This window comes from Macrotis lagotis, chromosome 5 (genome assembly GCF_037893015.1).
Source record: "Macrotis lagotis isolate mMagLag1 chromosome 5, bilby.v1.9.chrom.fasta, whole genome shotgun sequence".
Taxonomy (NCBI): Eukaryota; Metazoa; Chordata; class Mammalia; order Peramelemorphia; family Peramelidae; genus Macrotis; species Macrotis lagotis.
Window position 1 is genome coordinate 225,766,407 of NC_133662.1, and position 22,158 is coordinate 225,788,564.

Consider the following 22,158-nt stretch of genomic DNA (forward strand, 5'->3'; position numbering starts at 1 on the left):
ATGTTAATCTGCTGCCTGGATCCATTCTTATCCTGATGGATATTTTAACTTGACCAAATAACTGGCTAGGAAAGTGGGGTTGGGGTTTGGGAAGTGGCAGCAAGACAGGAAATTGGCAGGGGGAGGCAAGTGATGTCATTCCATCACTATATTTCTCTAATATAATTCGTGTTCTGAGGGAGAAAAATGTCTTTTTTTGTTTTTGCTCAGAATCACATAAGCAGAGTGGGTCAGAGGCAGGAGTTTGAATCTGAAACTATTCTCTATTCTCTGATACATTTTTTTCTAGAAATAAACAGATAAATGGAATATAATAGATTGAATACAAGATGTCAATTAATGGATTCAGCTGAATGGATCAGAAGTACTAAATTCCATGCCACAGGCAAAACTCCCTGGTGTGGGTCAGAACCAGTTTAAAATGTAATTGGAAAATGACAAGGGGCAGGTAGGTAGTGCAGGAATAGAGCACCAGCCCTGGAGTCAGGAGTACCTGTGTTCAAATCCAGCCAGAGACACTACTTTATCATTGCCTAGCAACCTTGGGCAAGTCACTTAACCCCATTGCCTTAAATAAATAAAATTTTAAAAAAGATAAAGGAAAATGACAAAATAAGTGAGGATATAACACAACACCTAAAAGATAAATTTGTGGTTCTCTAAGTCAATATGCATTTTGCAGGGATCTATTTCTATTTGTTTTGACACTCCAGATCATGTCCTTTTTGGAAATGAATTACTCACTGAAAGTGTGCCCATCACTAGTCTCCTACCTTTCTGGAACACACATCTCCCTATTTGTATAGAGGAGGAATCTTTATAAAACATATTCTTAAGTTCAGGCTTGTCAACCATATTAAAACCAGACCTGGACTCTTTGGCTTCCACCAAGATCTTTCACCATCAGTTGGCTGCTGACTTGCTAGAAACGAGGAGATCCCACAATTCTGTTAGAACAAGAAGTGTATTAGAGAAGTACACTGATGTAATGATATCACCCCTAATTTCATTGCTGCCATCTCCTAACCCTGCCCTCCCAGTGTGAGTCAGAACAAGATTTAAATGTAATTGGAAAATGTTTGACAAAATAAGTAAAAATACAAGACACTGATGATGTTTCCTAGACAGATACTTGGTCAAGTCAAAACCTCAATCTGGATTAGAATGGACCCAGGCAGCAGGTTCACTTTCAAATTCCATAAGGGTCCCTTTTGTATTTAGAAGCTAATATCTCCACTTTAATAAGACATATATGGACACAGCCTTTGTCCTGTATCAACTTACAAAGCCTCTATAGTGTGAGTACCAAGTGACCCAATAGTATCTCACTGTAGGACTTCCAGTTCCTCCAAAGTAGAGCTACAGAATCATGGGATATATTTGCTGATTGTTAAACTGATTGCTATTATCCTTTTCCAAAGCAGTGAAATAGCTCATCTCCATGAAATGTATTCATGAAACCATATAGACAGGAAAGGTGCAAGATAAGGGAAAGGTGACTGAGTAGACTTTTTTGTTCTTTTCAATCTCTTTGTTTTGTGATTTTTTTATAGCAAGAGATGCACTGATAAGCAAACTATGTTAACAGGGGCTTATACTGAAGAATGAAAATAATTAAAATACACATTGAGATCAGTAGAAGCAGAATATTAATCAAGCAGAATCATTTCTGTCTTATAAAACAGAGATCACTCATGACACTTTGTTTAGGCTTAGTCTGGGCTCAGATATAAACAGTGCTGTCTATGCAACAAAGCATGCTATTTCTCAAAATAGTCAACATTCCTGAGTTGCCATGGAGGGATCTGACATGGAACCTTAAGTCAAAAATATTGCACATGTTCTCTGCAGAGTCTTAACAATACGTCATAGGAATTAATGACCCCAGGCAGCTCCAGGACACCCACATATAAGGAGATTTCTCAGGACAGCTTTGTGCAATCTCCTCCTGGAGTGGACACCTATTAAATCTGCAGGCAGAGTTTCAATTTACAGATCCCCATCCAGAAGCCCTGTGTCCTAGACACCCATTAGATGCATGTCAATGCCAGTCCCTATCAGTTAACACAGAAGAATACTGAAACTTCATAACCACTCCTTCCCTCCGGTTAAAAAGTGTAAGATATTTATTTCCATCTTCATCAAATATTTAAAAGATACCAGTTCAAGGTCCTGGGATATTGTCCTGTGCTTGCCTCCCCGCCATAGTCTATCCTCCAGACTCCAGAGTCCTTCTGATCCTGTGGTAGTTATGGTTCTGCAAATAGTAAATGATGCAGTTGGGGCTGGAACCCCAAAATGTGAATGGTTATTCTCCCTATTTTTTAAGACTGTAGATAAAAAGGTTGGAGTGATGATGTACAACTAAAAATTAATTAGGGTTCATTAATGAAAAACTAAAGATTCATTTGAAAAGAACACAGTTTTTAATAGTTGACTAATAATAGCCTAAATGGTGCCAGATCCTTTTCTCAGTCCTCATTCTCTTTGACTTCTCCAAAGCTCATGATACCCATTTATTAGAGATCTCCTTCCTTACTTTTAGTGCCTCTGTTGTTCCTGTTTCTATCATGCCTTTCTGTTTTTCTTATTTCTGCTGTTGGGTCCTCTTCCTACTCTGACCTCTCCTTAGCAAACTTTCCTCATTGTCATCTATTTACTTCCTTGGGCTATTTCCTTCCATTCCCAAGGTTCAAGTTATTAATGTTATGTGAGTCTCTCCCAAAACTACATCCTCACCCTGTTAGCAGCAAACAGGGACATAGAGCAATCATAAAGGGGGAGGGGGGATTGTTGCAAGTACAGGCTGCAGGGGATTTCACCTAGGGGTGATGATTTCAGATTTGCAAGGTATTTGGCTCAGGCTCCAGTACCATAAAACTGCTGGTAATTTTGATAACTGGTCCAACCCCATTCTCTTGAGGCCAAATGAAGTGCTCTGTGATCTATTAAAACGAAATGGAGGAATGCTCTTTGTTTCAGCATGTTGAACAAACCCACAGGGAGATCAGAGAACCCTGGTTTTCCACCACAATGCCAGAGTATCAGTGGGAATTATCGATAGAATCAATCACAAAATCAGTTGGTGTTTCTCATAACTAGGGGTGTTCCAGGTTGAACCAGCTGGAGCCCATTGTTAAATTTTTAATGTGAATGTAGTTACCATGTGACAATGCTATAAAATAGGGTTTAGATAATTGTTTTATATTCTAGACTTCATAAACTGATGGAGAAAAAAGTTAATACAAATAAATATTAAAAGAGTGTCACATGTACTTTTAACCCTCCAAAGATCTAGTTGTTAAATATTTACCAGCTCAAGCTCATGCTGATATAATATGGGAAAATGGAGTCCAGGATTACTACTGGTCATATCTATCTGGAGCCATAGAGTCGATTAAATCATCAGGACTAAGGTCAAAGATGAGTTAAACAGCTCAGTTTCAAGCTCCCATACCTGGCCTATCCAGTTAAGACTTTTCCTTTCCTCTGAGGGCTTACCCATGACAAAGACCTGTAGTCTCTGACACTGGCCTTTCTCAGCTCTCCCACTGGGAGAGCTTTGTTTGTTTGTTTGTTTTGTTCCCCTTCCCTCCCCCTACTCCACTGTTTTTAAACCACAAATATCTTAAAACACAATCCATTCCAAACCGAAGTTATGCTTTCTCCCCATAAGACTGAATTCCTTTCCCATGTTCCCACTTCTGCTAGTGGCAGGACTTACTATCAATCACCCAATTTAAATACCTTGAAATTCTTTTACTTCCCTCCCCTTCCTGACCTGAGTACAAGTATGTCACTGAGTCTATTATTTCTTGTCATGAAATGTTTGTTCTACTTGTTCCTTTCTCTTCACTTCTACTGCTATCCATCTAGTCACCCAGTCAATTGCCTTTATGAAGCTACTGCTGCTCTCTCTGATTGTCCAAAGATATTCTTCCATTTGCTATTTTATAGGTCTAGCACTAATGGGCAGACAAATGGCTTGAATACTGGAATTAAGAAAACCTGAATTCAAATATGGTTTCAAATACTCAGTAGTTATGTGACCCTGAAGAGGTCACTTAATGTCTGTCTGCCTCAGTCTCCTCATCTGTAAAATAGTGATAATAAAAGAGCTTCCTGTGACACAGGCCTGTTGGAAGGATAAAATGAGATGTTTGTAAAACCCTTTATAATCCTTTAAGTGATTTGTAATACCAGCTGTGTTGTTATTATTATCATTATCATCAACCAGGTCCAATCTTGGAGGTAGCCTGGGAAAAATCACTATCTATCTGGCTCACTATGTCTACATGTAGAGTTTACTCTATTGACAAAAAATCATAAATATAGCTGGAGCCTAGGTTTCCATAACCATGGATACGTAGTCCCATATCCTCTACAAGTATAGAAGGTAACGTACCCAAAGGACACAGCTCCAAATAAACCAATTCATCTCAGAGCAATGCCAGTCACTGAGACTTAGTCAAGTGCTATCTTCTTTCCTCTTAAGATGCTAACAGGCATGCCCACAGCTTCTAAAGAAGAATCCCAAACAACAGCTTACCACCCAATAAACAGGTTGACTGGGTTACTCCCCTGATTAAGGAAATAGTTAATGACCAGGTAAGGTTTGAAATTCATAAATATATTGAGACTGTTTGCAATGACTAATTTTTTTCTGGGGTTTTTGGCCTACATGTTGGGAATTCAGGGTATAGTCTGTAGCAGCTATTCTCAAAAGGATCTCAGAACACCTTCATACTTTTAAAAATTATAGAGGAAGCTGCTCAAAGAACTTTTATACAGGTTATATCTATTGAAATTTACAGTGTTAGAAATTAAAATATCTTAGTATTATTATGAAAATAGTTCTGAATTTATGGGCCCCTGGAAAGGGTCTTAGAGATCCCCAGACAACTCTTTGAGAACTGTTGGTCTAAAGAGAACATTGAACTTACTATCATAAGACCTGTCTCTACCATTTTCCATTTATATGACATTGGCCAATCACAGAACCTTTCTCATTCAAGTTTATTTTATTTAAAATTAAAGCACTACAGTCTGCCAAAAACAAAACATTCTATACATAAGAGTAACAAAGACTACTGTATCAGATGTCCTTCACAATGTATTAAGTGATTCTTCCATGAAGAAAAAAATCCATAATCTGATTGGCTATCACTGAACATTTCTGAATAGCTTCCTCATCTCTTAACAAAGGTGTAACCCAAGTGGGACCATTTGGGCTTTGTTCCAGGGTGTCAGTGGCTAACTAATATCTAGAAGATACATATCTTCCCTGCCACTGTTGGCACAGCCATAGGTAGTGTTCTGTTTGCCCTTTGCCCATACATTCTTATGGAAGCATACAGAAAAGATCAGGTAAGATATTCTCAGTTCAGCCTGGACAGTTTCTTCTAAAAGTGAACTTTAAATACTATAGGGTCTCTCTACTTCAAGAGAATTTGCCCCAGGCTCAGAATTGCAGGTTATTTGGAATAATAATAACTTACGAGGTTGTCAGGATCTAATGAGATAATGTATGAGAAGGCTCTTTGTAAACTGTAAAGTGCTATACAAATATGGCATATAAATGCTTGTTGACTATTACATTTAATTATTTTACTTCTCACTTTATGTCAACTCCACCTGTCAATCTAGTTTCCTTCATTATATACACTAGATAATCATTATATCAGTCATTTTCTTATGAATTATTGAAACAATAAATAAACCCTTAGTATTTCCCTAACAGCGTATCTACCTTAATTTTTTAAATGTGCAAAAATATATATTTAAAATTTTTGAATTTACAATTTCTCCCCTAATAACCCTTCCCTCCCCCACCTCCCACAGAAAGCAGTCTGATAGTTTTTACATTGTTTCCATGCTACATATTGATCAAAATTGAATGTGTTGAGAAAGATCATATCCTTAAAGAAAAAAATAGATATAAGAGATAGCAAAAGTACATAAGATACCTTCTTTTAAAAAAATTAAATTAAAAGTAAGAGTCTTTGGTCTTTGTTTAAACATCACAATTCTTTCTTTGGATATAGATGGTATTCTCCATGGCACTTACCCTAAAATTGTCCCTGATTGTTGCACTGATGGAATGAGCAAGTCCATCAAGGTTGATCATCACCCCCATGTTGCTGTTAGGGTGTATAAGGTTCTTCTGGTTCTGCTCATCTCGCTCAGCATCAGTTCATGCAAATCCTTCCAGGCTTCTCTGAATTCCCATCCCTCCTGGTTTCTAATAGAACAATAGTGTTCCATGACATACATATACCACAGTTTGTTCAGCCATTCCCCAGTTGATGGACATTCACTCAATTTCCAAATTTTTACCACTACAAACATTGCCTTAGTTTTAAATTAGACATCATCTTTAATTTTTTAAAAGTCCAGCTTATATAAAAATAAAATATAAAAATAAAAGACCAATCATACAAAATCATGAAGCTCTTAATTTGCTAAGTAGGCTACTAATAGATTTTTTTTACTATGCTTTATGTTTTCCTCCAAATATTTAATGATTGTAAATTAGATCCAACTTACCTTGTCAATTTTTCAATAATAATAATAATAATACATAGGTAACATGTAGTGTTTTAAGGTAATATATAGCTTCAACCATTAGATTATAAGCTCCTTGAGAGTAAGGAACTGTCTTTTTTTTATTTGTATTTCCAGAGCTTAGAGCAATGTCCGGAACATTACAGTGTTAGACTTAATGTTTATTGGCTGACCCTTTCAAAAATCCCCCCTCCCTTCTGGGAAGCCTTGTCTTTTGTCATTTCCCTGTCTTTAGGGAGGCAGTGGTAGAGTGGTTAGGGAGCTGGTCTTAGAATCCAGTTCAAATTCCAATGACACTAGCTCTCTGACCAGAAGAAATCACTTAAAAACCTCTGTAAGCTTCAAGTCATTCCCTGTTATCTAAGTCATAAATCTCTTGGTGAAGGGAGTTCCCTACTCTGATGAAATCACATATCTTTATATCGACCTTATGTTTGGTAACTCCCATACAGATATAAAAATTGGTAAACTTGAGAATTTACCAACTGTGAAGGCCAGATGCCTTTTTATAACATAAAGACCTTGCTTCTACTAACATAGTCCAGTAGAGGAAAATACTAGATTAGAGGAGTAGTTAGGTGGCACAATGAATAGAACGCCTCTTCCTGAATTCAAATCTAGCTTCAGATACTTTCTAGCTGTGTGATCCTGGGCAAGTCACTTAATTCTATTGGCCTTAGTTTCCTCATCTGTAAAACAAGCTAGAGAATGAAATGTCAAACCACTCCAGGATCTCTGCCAAGAAAACTCCATATGGTGTCACAAAGAGACAGATGCTACTGTAAAATGATTGAACAACCAATATTTGTATAATCTACCCTATAGTTTGATTTAAAAAAAAAACAGGAGGTCTGTGAGTGATAAAGCATCAGATAAATGTGATCAGTGAAATGCTCTTTAAAAAATAGACACATCTGATTTATATTGAAAATCCATGCTGTGACCTCAAGCTTTACTTGTGCCTGGGATTATTCTCTTGTGCTAATATGCCTGGGCTAAGGTGAGGTCTGGCTACACCCTTCCAATCCTTCTGTCAATCAAGGTAGATCAGGGCCTACTCCACTACTTCTCAGATCACCAGCTGCATGTTCAACAAGCCCTGACCTGAACCTCCTACAACAGGGGGCTGACAAGGGTAATCACAGGCGACTGTGCTACTATTTGAATTATTTTACAGAATTTTAGAGTTGAACAAAAGGATCCCCTTACAACATGCCTCATACTGGCATGGCAGCTTTTGATTCAATTGCTTTGATTTGGTGTCAGGATATGTATAGATAAATATAGTATTATAATTGGAAGGAGGGGAGGGGAAAAAACATTTATTTATCATTTAATGTTTACCTGGAAAAAAGACCAAGCATACAAAATCAAATAAAAAGAAAGACAGCGCCACTCTCAAGAAACTTACATTCTAATCTGGGAAGACAACACACATACCAAGAGATCTGGAAAGCTGGGGGAGGGGAATAAGTAGGGAAGTGAAGATGACCTCTCCCTGTTGGAAGTTAGAGGTAGAATCAGGAGAATGAAGACTGGAAAGTCAGAGGTTGAACCAGAAAGGGAACAAAGTCTGACAAGCACAGGCCCTTCTACATGTAATGTTTTTTTGGTCTCCATTTTCGAAGAAGACCATGACATCAGGGAGGTGATGCCATGACAAGCACCTGAATTAGATTTGAGTGAGGAGGATGCTGGGCTAAGTCACCTGCCTCACATTCTTCTCTAGAACCATCTGGGTCCTGACATGAATCAGGACAACTGGAGATAGCCCTGGATGTGAGGCAATCAGGGTTAAGTGACTTATCCAAGTTCACACAGCTAGTAAAAGTTAAATGTCTAAGGCAGGATACCCTATCTACCATACCACCTAGCTGCCCCAGGGCCTTCTACAAAATGGAGGCCAGAGGAGGAATTCACCAGTCCCCAGAGGGACAGATTCGAGGAGACTCAGATTTGAGGGATGAGAGAGCAGCAGAGGTTTGGTAATTTAGAAGTCAGAGGGTAGAGTTGGTGTCTTTGGGGATCTTAAGACCCCAGAGCTCTCTAACTTTACCTTCTTTAGTTGAATATGATGATACCCTGGTTGGAATATTTGCAGACTAGATTGAAACATATTGTGCAATTTATTGCAATTGCATTCAAACCCCACTTTGGAATCTTAGAACTCTATTGTAGGGTCTAAAATTTAGGTTAGCAGAGTTATAAAACTGTTCTCTATTGAGTGGGAAGGCTTTCACACTGTGCCAAAGAGATGGTTCCTGTGACTGGAGACCTACTTACCTAAGGAATTTCTCTTGCTTTAGTGGAAAGGCCTGAAGTCCTTGTTCTGCCCTTTACTCACTGGATGAATAACCATTTAGACTTAATTCCTGGGATCATCCTCTATAAAATGGGGATGGTAATAGGTACACTCCCTCTCTTATTGGCAAAGAAAATGACCTATAAAACAAACTGCAATTACTAAAATAGTTATGAGCTGCATTAATCAAACTTAAGTATGGGGCCTTGTTCATAAGAGGTACTCAAAAAAATCCAACAACAAACTGTCTAAAGAATTGAACCAATATATAGGAATCAAACAAAATATATATCTTGCGCATAGGATCAGCACCAGAGACCAATCCTCATATTTTGCAGCAGAGGAAGCTGAGACCAATAAAGTATCAGAAGTATGATATTCAATCTAGAGTCTCTTTATCTCAGGGGTTCTTAACTTTGTACATGTAGGTATGTGGGTGTGATAGCACATGCACCCTTTGCAGTCTGGTAAAGCCTATGAACCACTCCTCACAGTGATGTTTCTAAATTTACAAAATAAATCCCTAAGATTACAAAGAAAACAAAGTATAGTGGAAAGATTAAATTTTTTTTCATTCATGTTCACAGAATCTTTAGAAATCTGTGGTTCATGGACTGACTGCCAGATAGGGGTTCCCCTATTCTATCTCCAAAACCAGTTAATTTCTCTACTTTTAATAATTTGCCACTGGAAACTTAAGGGTCCTCTTATCTATCTTATAGACTGAATCTCAGAGAAGTGGCAACTAGGTGATGAGGTAGAATCAGGGAGACTTGAGTTCATATCCTACCTCCAACAATTAACTAGTTTTGTGTCCCTGGGCAAATCATTAACCCTGTTTATCTCAGTTTCCTCACCTGTAAAATGAGCTACAGAATGAAATGGCAAACCACTCTATCATCCTTGCCAAGAAAATCTGAAATGGGGTCAAAAAGAGTCAGATACACTGACAACAACTGGAAGTGGAAGAGCAGCTGTTTTTTTACACTTGAGGAAACTGAGGCTAATACAGATCAAATGATGACCACACACAGACACACACACATAGAAGAGCTTAATAAAAACTTTTTTCCCTTCTCTTATGGGGAAATGGTTACTACACAGGGACAAGATTGAAACCCAAGTTTTCCAGGTTTTGCCCTATGCCTCTGGCCCAGGATCCCTCTCTGCTTCTTAAAACTCACTCTCCTCAGCATGGATACCTCTTAACCATTCCATTTGTGAATCTGGAGTCTCTCTCAAAACCCTAAGACTTTTTTCCTTGCTTATTTTCCTTGGCACTTGATCAGAAGACCATTTTCTTTGTCCCCAAGACTTCCATCTTCTTTATTTTTTTAGGTTTTTGCAAGGCAAATGGGGTTAAGTGGCTTGCCCAAGGCCACACAGCTAGGTCATTATTAAGTGTCTGAGAGGGATTTGAACCCAGGTACTCCTGACTCCAGTGCCGGTGCTTTATCCACTGCGCCACCCAGCTGCCCCGACTTCCATCTTTCTTTACTTTTTTTTTTTAAACCTTTCTGCCATCACTGAAACCTCAATTCCAGAGACTGCCTTTTGATTTCCCTTGGTCCATGAGCCGGTCTAGCTCTCCGAATTTCTAGACCCCAAAAAAGCAGAGGAATGCCGGATAACAGAAAGAAGTTTGAATTTAAAGTCAGAAGACCTTGTTTCTGGTCCTGTCCCTGCTCTTTTCTTGTACTGCCTTGGACAACATGATCAGTATAAAGTGAGGCTGGATTGGATAACCTTTCTCTTCATTTTAGAAATCTATGATTTTCCATACCTAACTTCAAATGACCATTCCCCCCTTCTACTATAGACTTTGTCTAGTATTCAATTTCCACTTTCCCTTCTTACCTCTCTCTGCCACAGGTTGCTAATTATATAAAGTGAGTTTTCCATGGCTTTTTTTTTTAAGCAAGGGAAAAAAAAGAATAAAAAAATTTAGCCTGGAGGGATTCGCATGAACTGATGCTGAGTGAGATGAGCAGCACCAGAAAAACACTGTACACCCTAACAGCAACAGGGGGGTGATGATCAACCTTGATGGACTCGCTCATTCCATCAGTGCAACAATCAGGGACAATTTGGGGGTATCTGTGATGCAGAATACCATCCGTATCCAGAGAAACAACTGTGGAGTTTGAACAAAGACCAAGGACAATTTCCTTTAATTTAGGGGGGAAAAAAACTGCTATCTTATTGTCTGATCTTGCTATCTCTTATACTTTATGTTTCTTCCTTAAGGATCTGATTTCTCTCTCATCACATTCAATTTGGATCCATGTATACCATGGAAACAATGTAAAGACTGGTAAATTGCTTTCTGTGGGGGGTGGGAGGAGGGAAGTAAGATTGGGGGGGCAATTGTAAAACTCAAATACAATCTTTAATAAAAACTTTTGAAAAATGAAAGAAGCTCCCAGGAGAAGAGAATCGGGAATGTGTTTAAAACTACCCAGGCTGAGTGGGGCCTAAGCTGATGTTTAACTAGTTTCCCAGTCTGGGCTCAGCCTCGTCTAGATGAGGAGCATCTGGTTCCCTTATGGCCCCCAAGGGCAGCCTCTGCCCCCCCAGAAGTCCTCTTCTGCTAAGCTTCGTCCACCAAATCCCTCTCATTGGGTTATCAATGGACACGGCGTGTAAGGCCGTGGGGAGGCTGTGCCAGCCGCGCCCCTCCGGCAGAAGGCACCTCGGATGCCCCCATCCCGGCGCCCTCGCCCCCTTCTCTCCGGGGGTTACAGCGCGGGGATCCTCCCCTCTGCCGCGCCTCGGTCCTCCCCGGGAGTCGGGCAGGATGCCGCGGGCTGGGGAGGCGGCGCCGCCCGCTCGCGCCCGGGTACGTGGCACTTGTGCCCCGCGGCTGGGGGAGGAGCGCGGGAGGAGCGGCCTCCGGACCGCGGCTCGGACACGGAGAGCGGGAGCCCGGGCGCCGGCCCCGCGGACTACGAGTCCCGGCAGCGCTCGCGGGGCCCGCAGGCGCAGCGGCCGCGGGCGCCATCTTGGAATCCGATCCTCAGTCCCGGAGCCGCGGCGTTAGTCACTGCTGAGAGAGGGGGCGGGAGGCCGGCGCCCCGCGGCCGCGGCTGGACCGCCGAGGCCGGACGGGCCGGGTCCGCGGCGGGCCGCGCTCCTTCGGCACCCCGCCGCTTCTGCACCCCGCCGGGCCGGGGCCCCTTCTGCATCCCGCCGGGCCGGGCCGGGCCCCTTCTGCACCCCGCTGAGCCGGGCCGGGCCAGGCCCCTTCTGCACCCCGCTGAGCCGGGCCGGGCCGGGCCCCTTCTGCACCCCGCCGGACCGGGCCGGTCCCCTTCTGCACCCCGCCGGGCCGGGCCGGTCCCCTTCTGCACCCCGCCGGGCCGGGCCGGTCCCCTTCTGCATCCCGCCGGGCCGGGCCGGGCCGGTCCCCTTCTGCACCCCGCCGGGCCGGGCAGGTCCCCTTCTGCATCTCGCCGGGCCGGTCCGGGCCCCTTCTGCACCCCGCTGAGCCGGGCCGGGGCCCCTTCTGCACCCCGCTGAGCCGGGCCGGGCCGGGCCCCTTCTGCACCCCGCCGGACCGGGCCGGTCCCCTTCTGCACCCCGCCGGACCGGGCCGGTCCACTTCTGCACCCCGCTGAGCCGGGCCGGGCCCCTTCTGCACCGCGCCGGGCCGGGCCCCTTCTGCACCCCGCTGAGCCGGGCCGGGCCGGGGCCCCTTCTGCACCGCGCCGGGCCGGGCCCCTTCTGCACCCCGCTGAGCCGGGCCGGGCCGGTCCCCTTCTGCACCCCGCCGGGCCGGGCCCCTTCTGCACCCCGCCGGGCCGGGCCGGGGCCCCTTCTGCACCCCGCTGAGCCGGGCCGGGCCGGGGCCCCTTCTGCACCCCGCTGAGCCGGGCCGGGCCGGGCCCCTTCTGCACCCCGCCGGGCCGGGCCCCTTCTGCACCCCGCTGAGCCGGGCCGGGGCCGAGGCGGGGGGCGGCGAGGCGCTCTCCCGGCCGGCGGCCCCCGGAGCGGGGCCCAGGGGGAGGCGCAGGGGCGCGCGCGGGGCCCCGCCGGGAAGATGAAGGAGATGTGCCGGATCTGCGCGCGGGAGCTGTGCGGCAACCAGCGCCGCTGGATCTTCCACCCGGCCGGCAAGCTGAAGCTGCAGGTGCTGCTGGCGCACGTGCTGGGCCGGGACGTGGCCCGCGACGGCAAGGGCGAGTTCGCCTGCGGCAAGTGCGCCTTCATGCTGGACCGCGTCTACCGCTTCGACACGGTCATCGCGCGCATCGAGGCGCTGTCCATCGAGCGGCTGCAGAAGCTGCTGCTGGAGAAGGAGCGCCTCAAGGGCTGCCTGGCCGCCATGTACCGCAAGACCAACGGCGAGCCGGGCGGCGCGCTGGACCTGGCCGGCCTGCCCGACGCGCGCTACGGCGCGCTGCTGCAGGAGGACTTCGCCTACTCGGGCCTCGAGTGCTGGGCCGACGGCGACGAGCAGCCCCCCGAGGCGCACGCCTGCCCGGCCGCCGAGGGCCCCCGGCCGCGCCGCTGCCGCGGCTGCGCCGGCCTCCGCGTGGCCGACGCCGACTACGAGGCCATCTGCAGGCTGCCCCGCAAGCTGGCCCGCGCCGCGCCCGGCGCCGCCTCCTCGGCCCGCGGCTCGGCCGGCCCCGGCGCCGAGGAGAGCATGGAGGAGGGCACCCCCGGCTCCTCGCTGGAGTCGCTGGACGCGCCGGCCCGGGACGAGGAGCCCGAGCGGCCGGGCCGGGACGACGAGGCCTGCGGGCCCGGGCTGGAGCTGGCGCTCAGCATGATCCGGGCCCTGGACTACCGGCCGCTGCGGAGCCCGCCCGGGAGCCGGCTGCCCGTGCCCGTGAAGGCCAGGCCGCCCAGGGCGCCCCCCGGGCCGGACGCGGCCGACCTGCAGGAGCTCTGGGACGCGCTGTGCGAGGACTACCTGCCGCTGCGCTTCCAGGTACGGGCCGGGGCCCGGGGGGCCGAGGGGGCCCCTGCCCACCCCTGCGCCCCCGCCGCCTCCGAGGTGCCCTCCTCCGATGGCGCGGACGGCACCGGCCGCCCCCCTCGGCGACTGCTTTCCATGCGCTCGCACACCCGCCCCACGCTTCTCCACCACCCGCCCTTCCCATCCCTCCGCCCCGCAGCAGACAGTTATTCAAAGCAAAAGGATTCCACCAAATCGTAGCCAATTTTGCCTTTAAAAAAGAAGGCGGCGGGTCCTTCCGCGGCCGCTCCTCTCCTGTTGGCCTCTTCTCTGCCTTCCCAGTCTCACCTGCAGCCAGAGGGCTAGCTTTTTCCTTTCTCCTACCCTAGACTGTAACTTCTTGGGTTCAGCTGCCCTCAGAGCCACTGCGCAGATGGGAAGGTCTCAGGGAAATCCATTCATTAGGCAAGTGCCACACCAGGAAAATGTTTTTGCTCAGCTGCGCCATTGATTGTAATGAATGGGATCTTTGGGGGCTTTTATTCAAAGTGGCTTGGTCCATCCCTTGAGTCTTTTTTCTGTATTTTATTTTGAAGGTCTTGGGGATTAAAATAGGATATTACTTAAAGCATTTAGGTGAAAGCCACTCACAGCCATCGATCCCAGGTGCAACAGTTCTGGGAATGCTTCTCACCCAGCACTTACCTTGTGGCAAGAAGACTACAGCGATTAGTGTTCTGATTTCACTTAATGACTTGAGACAGGCAGTTTTTTTAATTCATCTGAACTCAGACTAGAGAGGTGCCACTTGGTTTCTATAGTAACCATAAACACTAGATGCTTACAGTTTCTTCAGTACCTTCGACCCACATCATACTTGTTCTCATCTACAGTGACTACTTACAAATTGTGTTAGAGTATTATGAGCTAAGGAATGCAAGGACAGGAGTTTTACTATTTGAAAGTTTAAAAACAATTCAAGGATGCTATGTTAAAAAGTTCCCTAGCATCAAATAGCGTCCAAAGCCACATCTCATAGGAAAAAAGTAAGGAAAATACATATAGCACTTCAATATTATGCACAATATGTAAGGAGTATCTGCAAAAACTTGGGGGGGGGAATAATGAATACAAGGTAGAGTACTAATTTGTTTGATTTCTCAGCATTTTTAAGAAGTCCGTTCTGTTGAGGATTGATAGCCTTTCCTTTTATATACTTGCAGACAGAAATAATAATAATGATAATATAGTGTTCCTGTTTATATAGATTATTCTAAAATGATTCCCCTCATATTACATGAAGTATGTAGTACAGAGAGGTTTAAGAAGCACCTTTGCTGAATCTGTGGTCTTAAGCAGTCATTTATTTTCCTAGACATTACAAATAATGCTCAGTGCTTTCCTATCAATTCTGCAGAAGTAATATTTGCCTAGGCCAGGCAGAAGGGAGAAATGTTTCATTTTACAGATCAATCATAGCTAGGGCAGAAGAACAATGATTGGAAAAGCACAGGCTCAAGGTGAACAGCACTGCCTTCATTTTCAATCACTCTTCTCTGATTTTTGACTTGCAAAGAAACACATCCTCTAATCCAAATGAAAATGTTAAATCTCCTAGGAACATTGTGACTTCCCTAAGGGTCACCTCTAAAAACTAGATCTCCTAGTTCCTTAGCATTTTGCTTTTCTTTCTCTGCCATGCTGGTTGAAATATTCCCTTAAAGGCTAGAATTCTTAAGAGTGGGAGTCCTGAGTCCCTTCCCTATAACCAGAGTTATAGAAAGTCTTGGGGGATTCTGTAAAATAAAATGTGGTAATACTAGACATGTTTTCATATATGCTTCCATTTTGTCACCTCCTGGCCCATGTTTCATAAAGGTTCAGGATTTGAAAAGCTGTGTTTGAACAGCATGACCATTGTGTGAGATCTCTCTGCTAGCTGATGTCTCCTTAGTTGAATCAGAATACATAAGAATTGGAAAAGGACCTTAGACATGATCTAAATCAAAATCTTCATTTTATAGATGAGAACATAAAAGAATTTTCCACAAGACACACAGCTAAATGATGTGGCTGAGGGGGAACCTGGAATTTGGATTTCCAATTTCACACCTCAGCTTGGATCACTGTATCCCAATGTCTCCTTTTATCCCATTGTTTGTAAGAGAGCATCACAATCAAAAGAAAGAGAAGAATTTTAGAGCCTAGTTTATTATTCCAAAATCTACAATAAAGGGAAACAAGTTCTAGAAAGATGAGTGGTATTTGTGGTAGTCTTCTTAAATAAAATCACTTGGCAGTGATCTGTTTTGGAAATCAGTCCTATTATTGATTTCAGTAGAGCTCTTTAGCAGGAATGCTTTGTACAGAGCCAGAGCTGAGTGGAATATAGAGAGAAACAGAAGAACAAAGAGTTATTGCTGTGTTGTCTTGTTAAGCTCCTTAAACCCTTTTCAACGGGTAGAGATCTGTAAATGTGGTTTTTGGTAATACCTGCCTTAGAATTTGAGAGAAAAAAGACTAGGCAAACAATCCTTTGTTCTAATTCCACCCTTTCCCATGGGACTGCCAGGCTGTGTTAATAAATACTGCTCTCAGGGAGTCTCTCCTGATAGCTCATTTTCTCTATGAAAAATATCCTCCTAATATTTCTACTCATTGATTCCTTTACTTGATATGAATTGTTTCCATCCTTTCCCATGCCTAAGAATTCAGAATTATTAACTTTTTTTTTTAGGTATCCATGAAGCTCTATTTTATTTGGTGACCTCTTTATTTCATTGTCTGGTTTTTGAACTAAAAAGGCCCTGGAGATATGCTTTCTTTCAGGGTTTCTGGAACATCTGGCATTTCCCCCCTTTCATATAAATACAGACAGCCCAAAATGTTTTTGATCTTTGCAGCAAACATTATAGTGACTGAAATGAATCTCTCCTTTGTTGGAACATTTGGCTCGTTGCAATTATAGTTACTGGTCACCTTCTGGAAGCCAACAAGAGTCAAAAAGACCACCAGTCCAGGACAAGAGCTTTAAAGCTTCTTTTACTATTTTGTTGTCTATCCTCCATTTATTAGCAGCCTGAATTGAAAATGACAGCAGCATGAGTCCGGGCCTTGTTGTTTTGAGGGCTGAAGGTGCCAAGCAAAGTACTATTTACAAGAATTAGAGTAACAATGATAATGTCACAGCCTTGGCCTTAGATCCAAGTGTTGGCATTCTGTTAGCCACCAGTCCAGGAAGTGGTTTTGTTTTCTAAAGCAAGGGAGAACACATTGTTTCTATCTCTAGGTTTAATGATTGCCTTTTGAAACTGCATTATCATTTATGTCATTTTGGCAACTCCTCAGATCTAGTTAAGTAATGTTGAACCCAAGGATTGTAGACTGAAGAGTTGATAAAATTTTCATATCTCACTCTCTTAAGAAATAAGAATATTGAAATACAGTCATCAACATAATAAAAATACACATTCACAGGCCTGAGGTTTAGAACATTTACCTGATTCATAGGGATTTAGAGCTGCAAGAGCTAACTTAAAAATAAAGTTTTTTTTAACCAGACCTGTGTAATCATTGCAATAAGAAATTTCTCACTGCCAATGCAGACTGTATGCCACCTGTTCTAAGAGCTTAGTCTTTGGGAACTGCCAGAGGTGCTGAGGAGAAGTTAAAGTGACTTTTAGTAGGTCTGACAACTATTATGTGTCAGAGGTAAGACACAAACCCAGATTTCCCTGATTCTCAGCATTAAATATAAAGACAAAATAATCATGTTTCTGGATCTTTAGGAACTATAAATTATTTCAGCATGCTGTCCATTCTCACCTCCATATGAACTAGGTTTTGCATGTATAATTCAATGGAAATTTATTTGTATATTTATGGAAATTGCTTGATTTTCAAAATTAGTCCCTGAGGGGAATATGAATTGTAATTAATTTTTGGAGGGAATATGGCAGAGCAGCTTACAAAATCAACTGTAATAGTTACATTCAGCAGACAAGTGATTCCTTAATGTATATGGTTACAATCTATTCATGTTTGTTATAATTGCTGGAAATAATCAAATCAGTGCATTAGGTCCTTCTTTCACTGCCAAAAGTTCTCAAAGGCTGGGTTTGGGATTAAGATTCATATTGACATTCTCTCCTGTGCTCTTAATTTCTTTTTTCTGACCACAAAGGAGAAAAGTTTAAAACAGATTAAGTGATGGCCAGTATGTTTTACTCTCATTTTTCTACACAGACAGAGGTTTTATTGAATTATTCTTGGATAAAACTAAACTTTCTAAAAAGAGGTGATCTAGGTCACCTCTAAAACTTTGTAAAACATTTGGAGGTTGCTTTAATTTTCCCAAGTTTGCTATGGGTTTATCAGGTTATGTGTTATCTCTTTTGCCTTTCTTTTTCTCCTTTGCAAATCAAAGTGATATTCCTTGGTCTTTATCCTAGAGTTAGATTTTGAGCTGCCTAGAGATTTGCAACAAGGATTTGTATTTATAACAAGGATTTCTTATTAGGACTTCAGAATTCTAGTTCTAATTTTCTTCCCCGGTTTGTTTTTGTCCTTTAAAGTCAGAATACAGGCTTAGTATATTAAAGGATGAATGCTGATAGCTTCCAAGCTCTTTATATTGTATGAAAAATGAAAGTGAAGCTCACTTGTTAAGAGTTTGATTTGAATCTGTATTCAGAGAAAGAATTGTGGAGTTTGAACAAAGACCAAAGACTATTACCTTCAATTTAGAAAAAAAAATTATCTGATTATGTAATTTTGCTATCTCTTATACTTTCATTTTTCTTCCTTAAGGATATGATTTCTCTCTCATCACATTCTACTGAGATCAATGTGTACCATGGAAACAATATAAAGACTAATAGAATGCCTTCTGTGGGGGTTGCAGGGAGAGAAGCAAGAATGGGGGGAAAATTGTAAAACTCAAATAAAATCTTGCTAAAAAATAGTTTGATTTGACTGCTCTTGTTTCATTTCTTTTAGAATATTATTGAAGAGCCACCTCAACAACAAGAGATGAATTCAGATGAGGCCACCGTGCCCCAACAGTGTGTGCCTGATTCTCACCTGGCAGAACTTCAAGACAAAATTGAGCAAACAGAAGCTGCCAACAAGGTATGGTGCCATCTGTGGCAAGCTTGGATCCACAGTCATGGAAGCCACAAAGCCCACATACTTGTCAGCTTTAGCCAAGCATTCCTTCAACATCTCCCGGAGCGGGGAATACTCCCATGACCTAAGTATTTTCTTTTCATCTTTATTTCTCTTGAGAAATGATTGGTCCACAAATTTTAATGTTTTTAAGGTTGTTGCTTAGTTCTAACCTTGAACCTGAAATTGATTTGACTCTGAACTACCTTTTAAATATGGCAGCCAACCCCCTATCCCTTTTATTTGCTTCTGTTAATTCACTTCAGGCTTTAGTGAATACTATCCATAGAGAAGTAACAGGGGGCTAGGCCCCTAGTTTGTATTTCTTGGAATCTCATTAACAACCAGAGATCTGGGAAGCAAGATTTGTAGCAGATGGCATGGAAAGACTGGTACTGATCATCAAATCTTTCTTCTTTGCCACGTACAGATTCTACAAGAGAAACTGAATGAAATGAGTTGTCAACTAAAATCTGCCCAGGAAGTATCACAGAGGCAGGATTGTACAATTCAGAACCTCAGTCAGTCCTTGAAAAACAGGGAAAGTGAGGTAAGATACTCACTAAGGGGTGGTCATTGCTTCCTTTGACATTGATCTGGTCATGTTTCTTCAGGGGCTCAGGAGCTGTTCAAGAATGGCCATCCTGCAGGCTGGGGCTAGCCTCCCTTGTCAGAGTTTTCTTCTCTTATCCATCGAGTATTGTACTTTTACTCCTACTGTTCTCTTCCCCAACCCCTTTTACTTCTGGAATTCCTTCTAAACATTGAAAGCTCCACTAAATGCTATTTCCTAGAAAAATCTTCCTTGAGCCATCCTATTTTATAATGACTCCCTCTCCTTTTTTATCCAAATCTCACAACCCACATCTCTGAGGAGCTCATCTGATATTCTTTATTATTGAAATCTGTGTATACTCTTGACTTTTAAACGCCCTCTTAACCTGACCACTTCCTACCTTTCCAATCTTACTCCCTAATTGATTTTTTTTTTTTTGGATTTAGTGACACTTGTCTCCTGGCTGTTTCTCACATGAGAAGCTCCATCTCCAGGAGTTGGCTATTTCCTCCATGCCTGCAATAACATTCCTTTTCATGTCAACCTCCTGGCTTCGCTGACTTTTTCAGTCCCAGCTAAAATCCCCTCTTCTGCAGCAGGAAGAGAGCATCCAACCCACGAGCTTCATAAGGCCCATGACATCATTTGGTCTGGTGCTGCCACAGCAACTCTCAGCTTTCTCTTTCTTACTAAGCTTTTCTCCCTCAGCATTGCTGTACATGGCTATTTAGTAGCTGCTCAATGATTCTGTGGATGTTAGAAAGTCTGTTTTCTTTTTAGGGTTGGAGAAACAAAAAATTTTTTGTAGCACTAAACTGGGCTAAATCCATTTGTATCCTGACAGCTTTGTTGGGTCAGGGAGGCAGTGAGCTTCATGGTCACTTTGCTCTTTTATACTCTTTTCAGACTGAAGAGCTATATCAAGTGATTGATGGTCAGAATGACACGATGACCAAGCTGCGAGAAATGCTGCACCAGAGCCAGCTTGGTCAGCTTCAGGTAAATGAGCATTGCCTGGGCTGTAAGTGGGGTATCCAGGGCTTAGCATCCCCATCTTCATTTATTAGTTTGATACTCAGTTATTGGCTCAACCGTCATTGTTGGGTGCTTTCTTTCCTCATCTCAGCCCCCAGAAGGCAGGTCCCAAGCCCAACAGCAGGTGGCCCTTCTGGATCTTCAGAATGCCTTATTCTGCAGTCAACTGGAGGTACAGAAATTTGAAAGGGCATCCCGGCGGAAGGAGCGGCTTCTGGAAGATGCCAAACGGAACCTTCAGTTCCTGGAGGCTGCGACTCAGGGGCTTGAGCAACAGAAGGAAGCAGCATGGACCCACAATCAGGTAGATAATTAATCCATCTTTGGCAGCAGGAATTTACTTTGCCCTCCCCGGCCACTTCTTAGCACTAGGGTTTGCTTTCCATATGATTTAAACGTACTTTTGACTCATTGGCCTTATCTCAGTAATTTAGCAAAACACTCCTTTGGTGTTCTGTACCTAGCATCATCTAGGTGACAAACTTCTTGTTAGGAAAGGGTCTTTAGGGGTGGCTAGGTGGCGTAGTGGTTAAAGCACTAGCCCTGGAGTCAGGAGGACCTGGGTTCAAATCTGGTCTCAGACACTTAATAATTACCTAGTTGTGTGGCCTTGGGCAAGCCACTTAACCCCATTTGCCTTGCAAAAACCTGAAAAAAAAAAGGAAAGGGTCTTTAGCATGCTACTCTCCTAAGAATTTGCTGCTCATTTTAATTTGAAATCAGAATGTGCTTTGGAGCTTGTAACTGTTTCCTTGAGGATCTCTATCCAAGTTAAGTCTTGAAGATGGAACATTTTGAAGATTTTTCTTGACCAAGTTTTGCCAAGAGAGAATTAGGCACACACAGTTGGGTCATGTGATTTTACTGGAAAATATTTTGTCTTTTATTTGAGCCATGAAGGAGGTCATCAGATACTTTAAAATGTCAACTCTGAAGAATCTGTTCAAGTCAGAGATAGCAGTTGGGGAGAGCTACTACCTTTTCATTAGTTCCATAAAGAAATTGTTTTCTTGATCAGGTTTCCTTAGTTAGTTTAGGGGGCAGTATATGAGTGTATATTGTTGAAAGTTTTAGGTGATCTGACCTAAAATTTTGAGAAGTAGATCAGGTTATTTGGGAAAATCGGTTACCACCTTTACCAGCTCTCTAGGAGAATTAGGAGAGTTGGCAATAAAAATAGTCTTTTGGGTAAGAGAATCAAAAATTTTGACTGATGACAGATGTGTGGTTGCTAAAACTGAATTTTTGAGTTCACTGATATGAGTCACTTCTTCCATCCTTCTCATTGCCTGAGGAAACAGTCTTCTAGTCACAGATGAATCTTAATGAAGAGATACCTGTCACCTTAAACATCCTTATCCCCATCATTGCATCATTTCTGGCTAATATCATCTCAAGAAAGCTGTTTGCTGCGTCACTATTTCCATACAATGGGGCTTGTACCATAAAAGCAAATTTCTTTCCCCAGTCTCCACTTGAGCCACGTTAAGTGGCTTGCTCCTCCTTTACTGTGGCCTGGGCTTCCCTGCCCTGTCTTCCTCTGACTCTCTCCTGTGTCCAGAATACTGACTTACCCAGTCTTTGTCCATCCTTTGGGGACCAGCTCAAATGCTACTTCCTACTGGAACCAAT

The 22,158-nt window shown here is 43.4% G+C and overlaps 1 protein-coding gene across 11 annotated transcripts in view; it reads left to right on the top strand.

Moving 5' to 3' along the window:
- PDE4DIP (phosphodiesterase 4D interacting protein) overlaps positions 1-22,158 on the top strand; it is a 239,330-nt gene that overhangs the window by 119,088 nt on the left and 98,084 nt on the right. For 10 of the 11 annotated variants that reach the window (XM_074188585.1, XM_074188592.1, XM_074188586.1 and 7 more), the window contains 4 exons: positions 18,768-18,899; positions 19,366-19,485; positions 20,398-20,490; positions 20,618-20,830. In XM_074188585.1, coding sequence (XP_074044686.1) covers positions 18,768-18,899; positions 19,366-19,485; positions 20,398-20,490; positions 20,618-20,830 — 558 coding nt within the window. Of the gene's footprint in view, positions 1-13,432; positions 13,803-18,767; positions 18,900-19,365; positions 19,486-20,397; positions 20,491-20,617; positions 20,831-22,158 lie in introns of those variants that run through there. The other variant, XM_074188594.1, reaches the window with a different exon arrangement.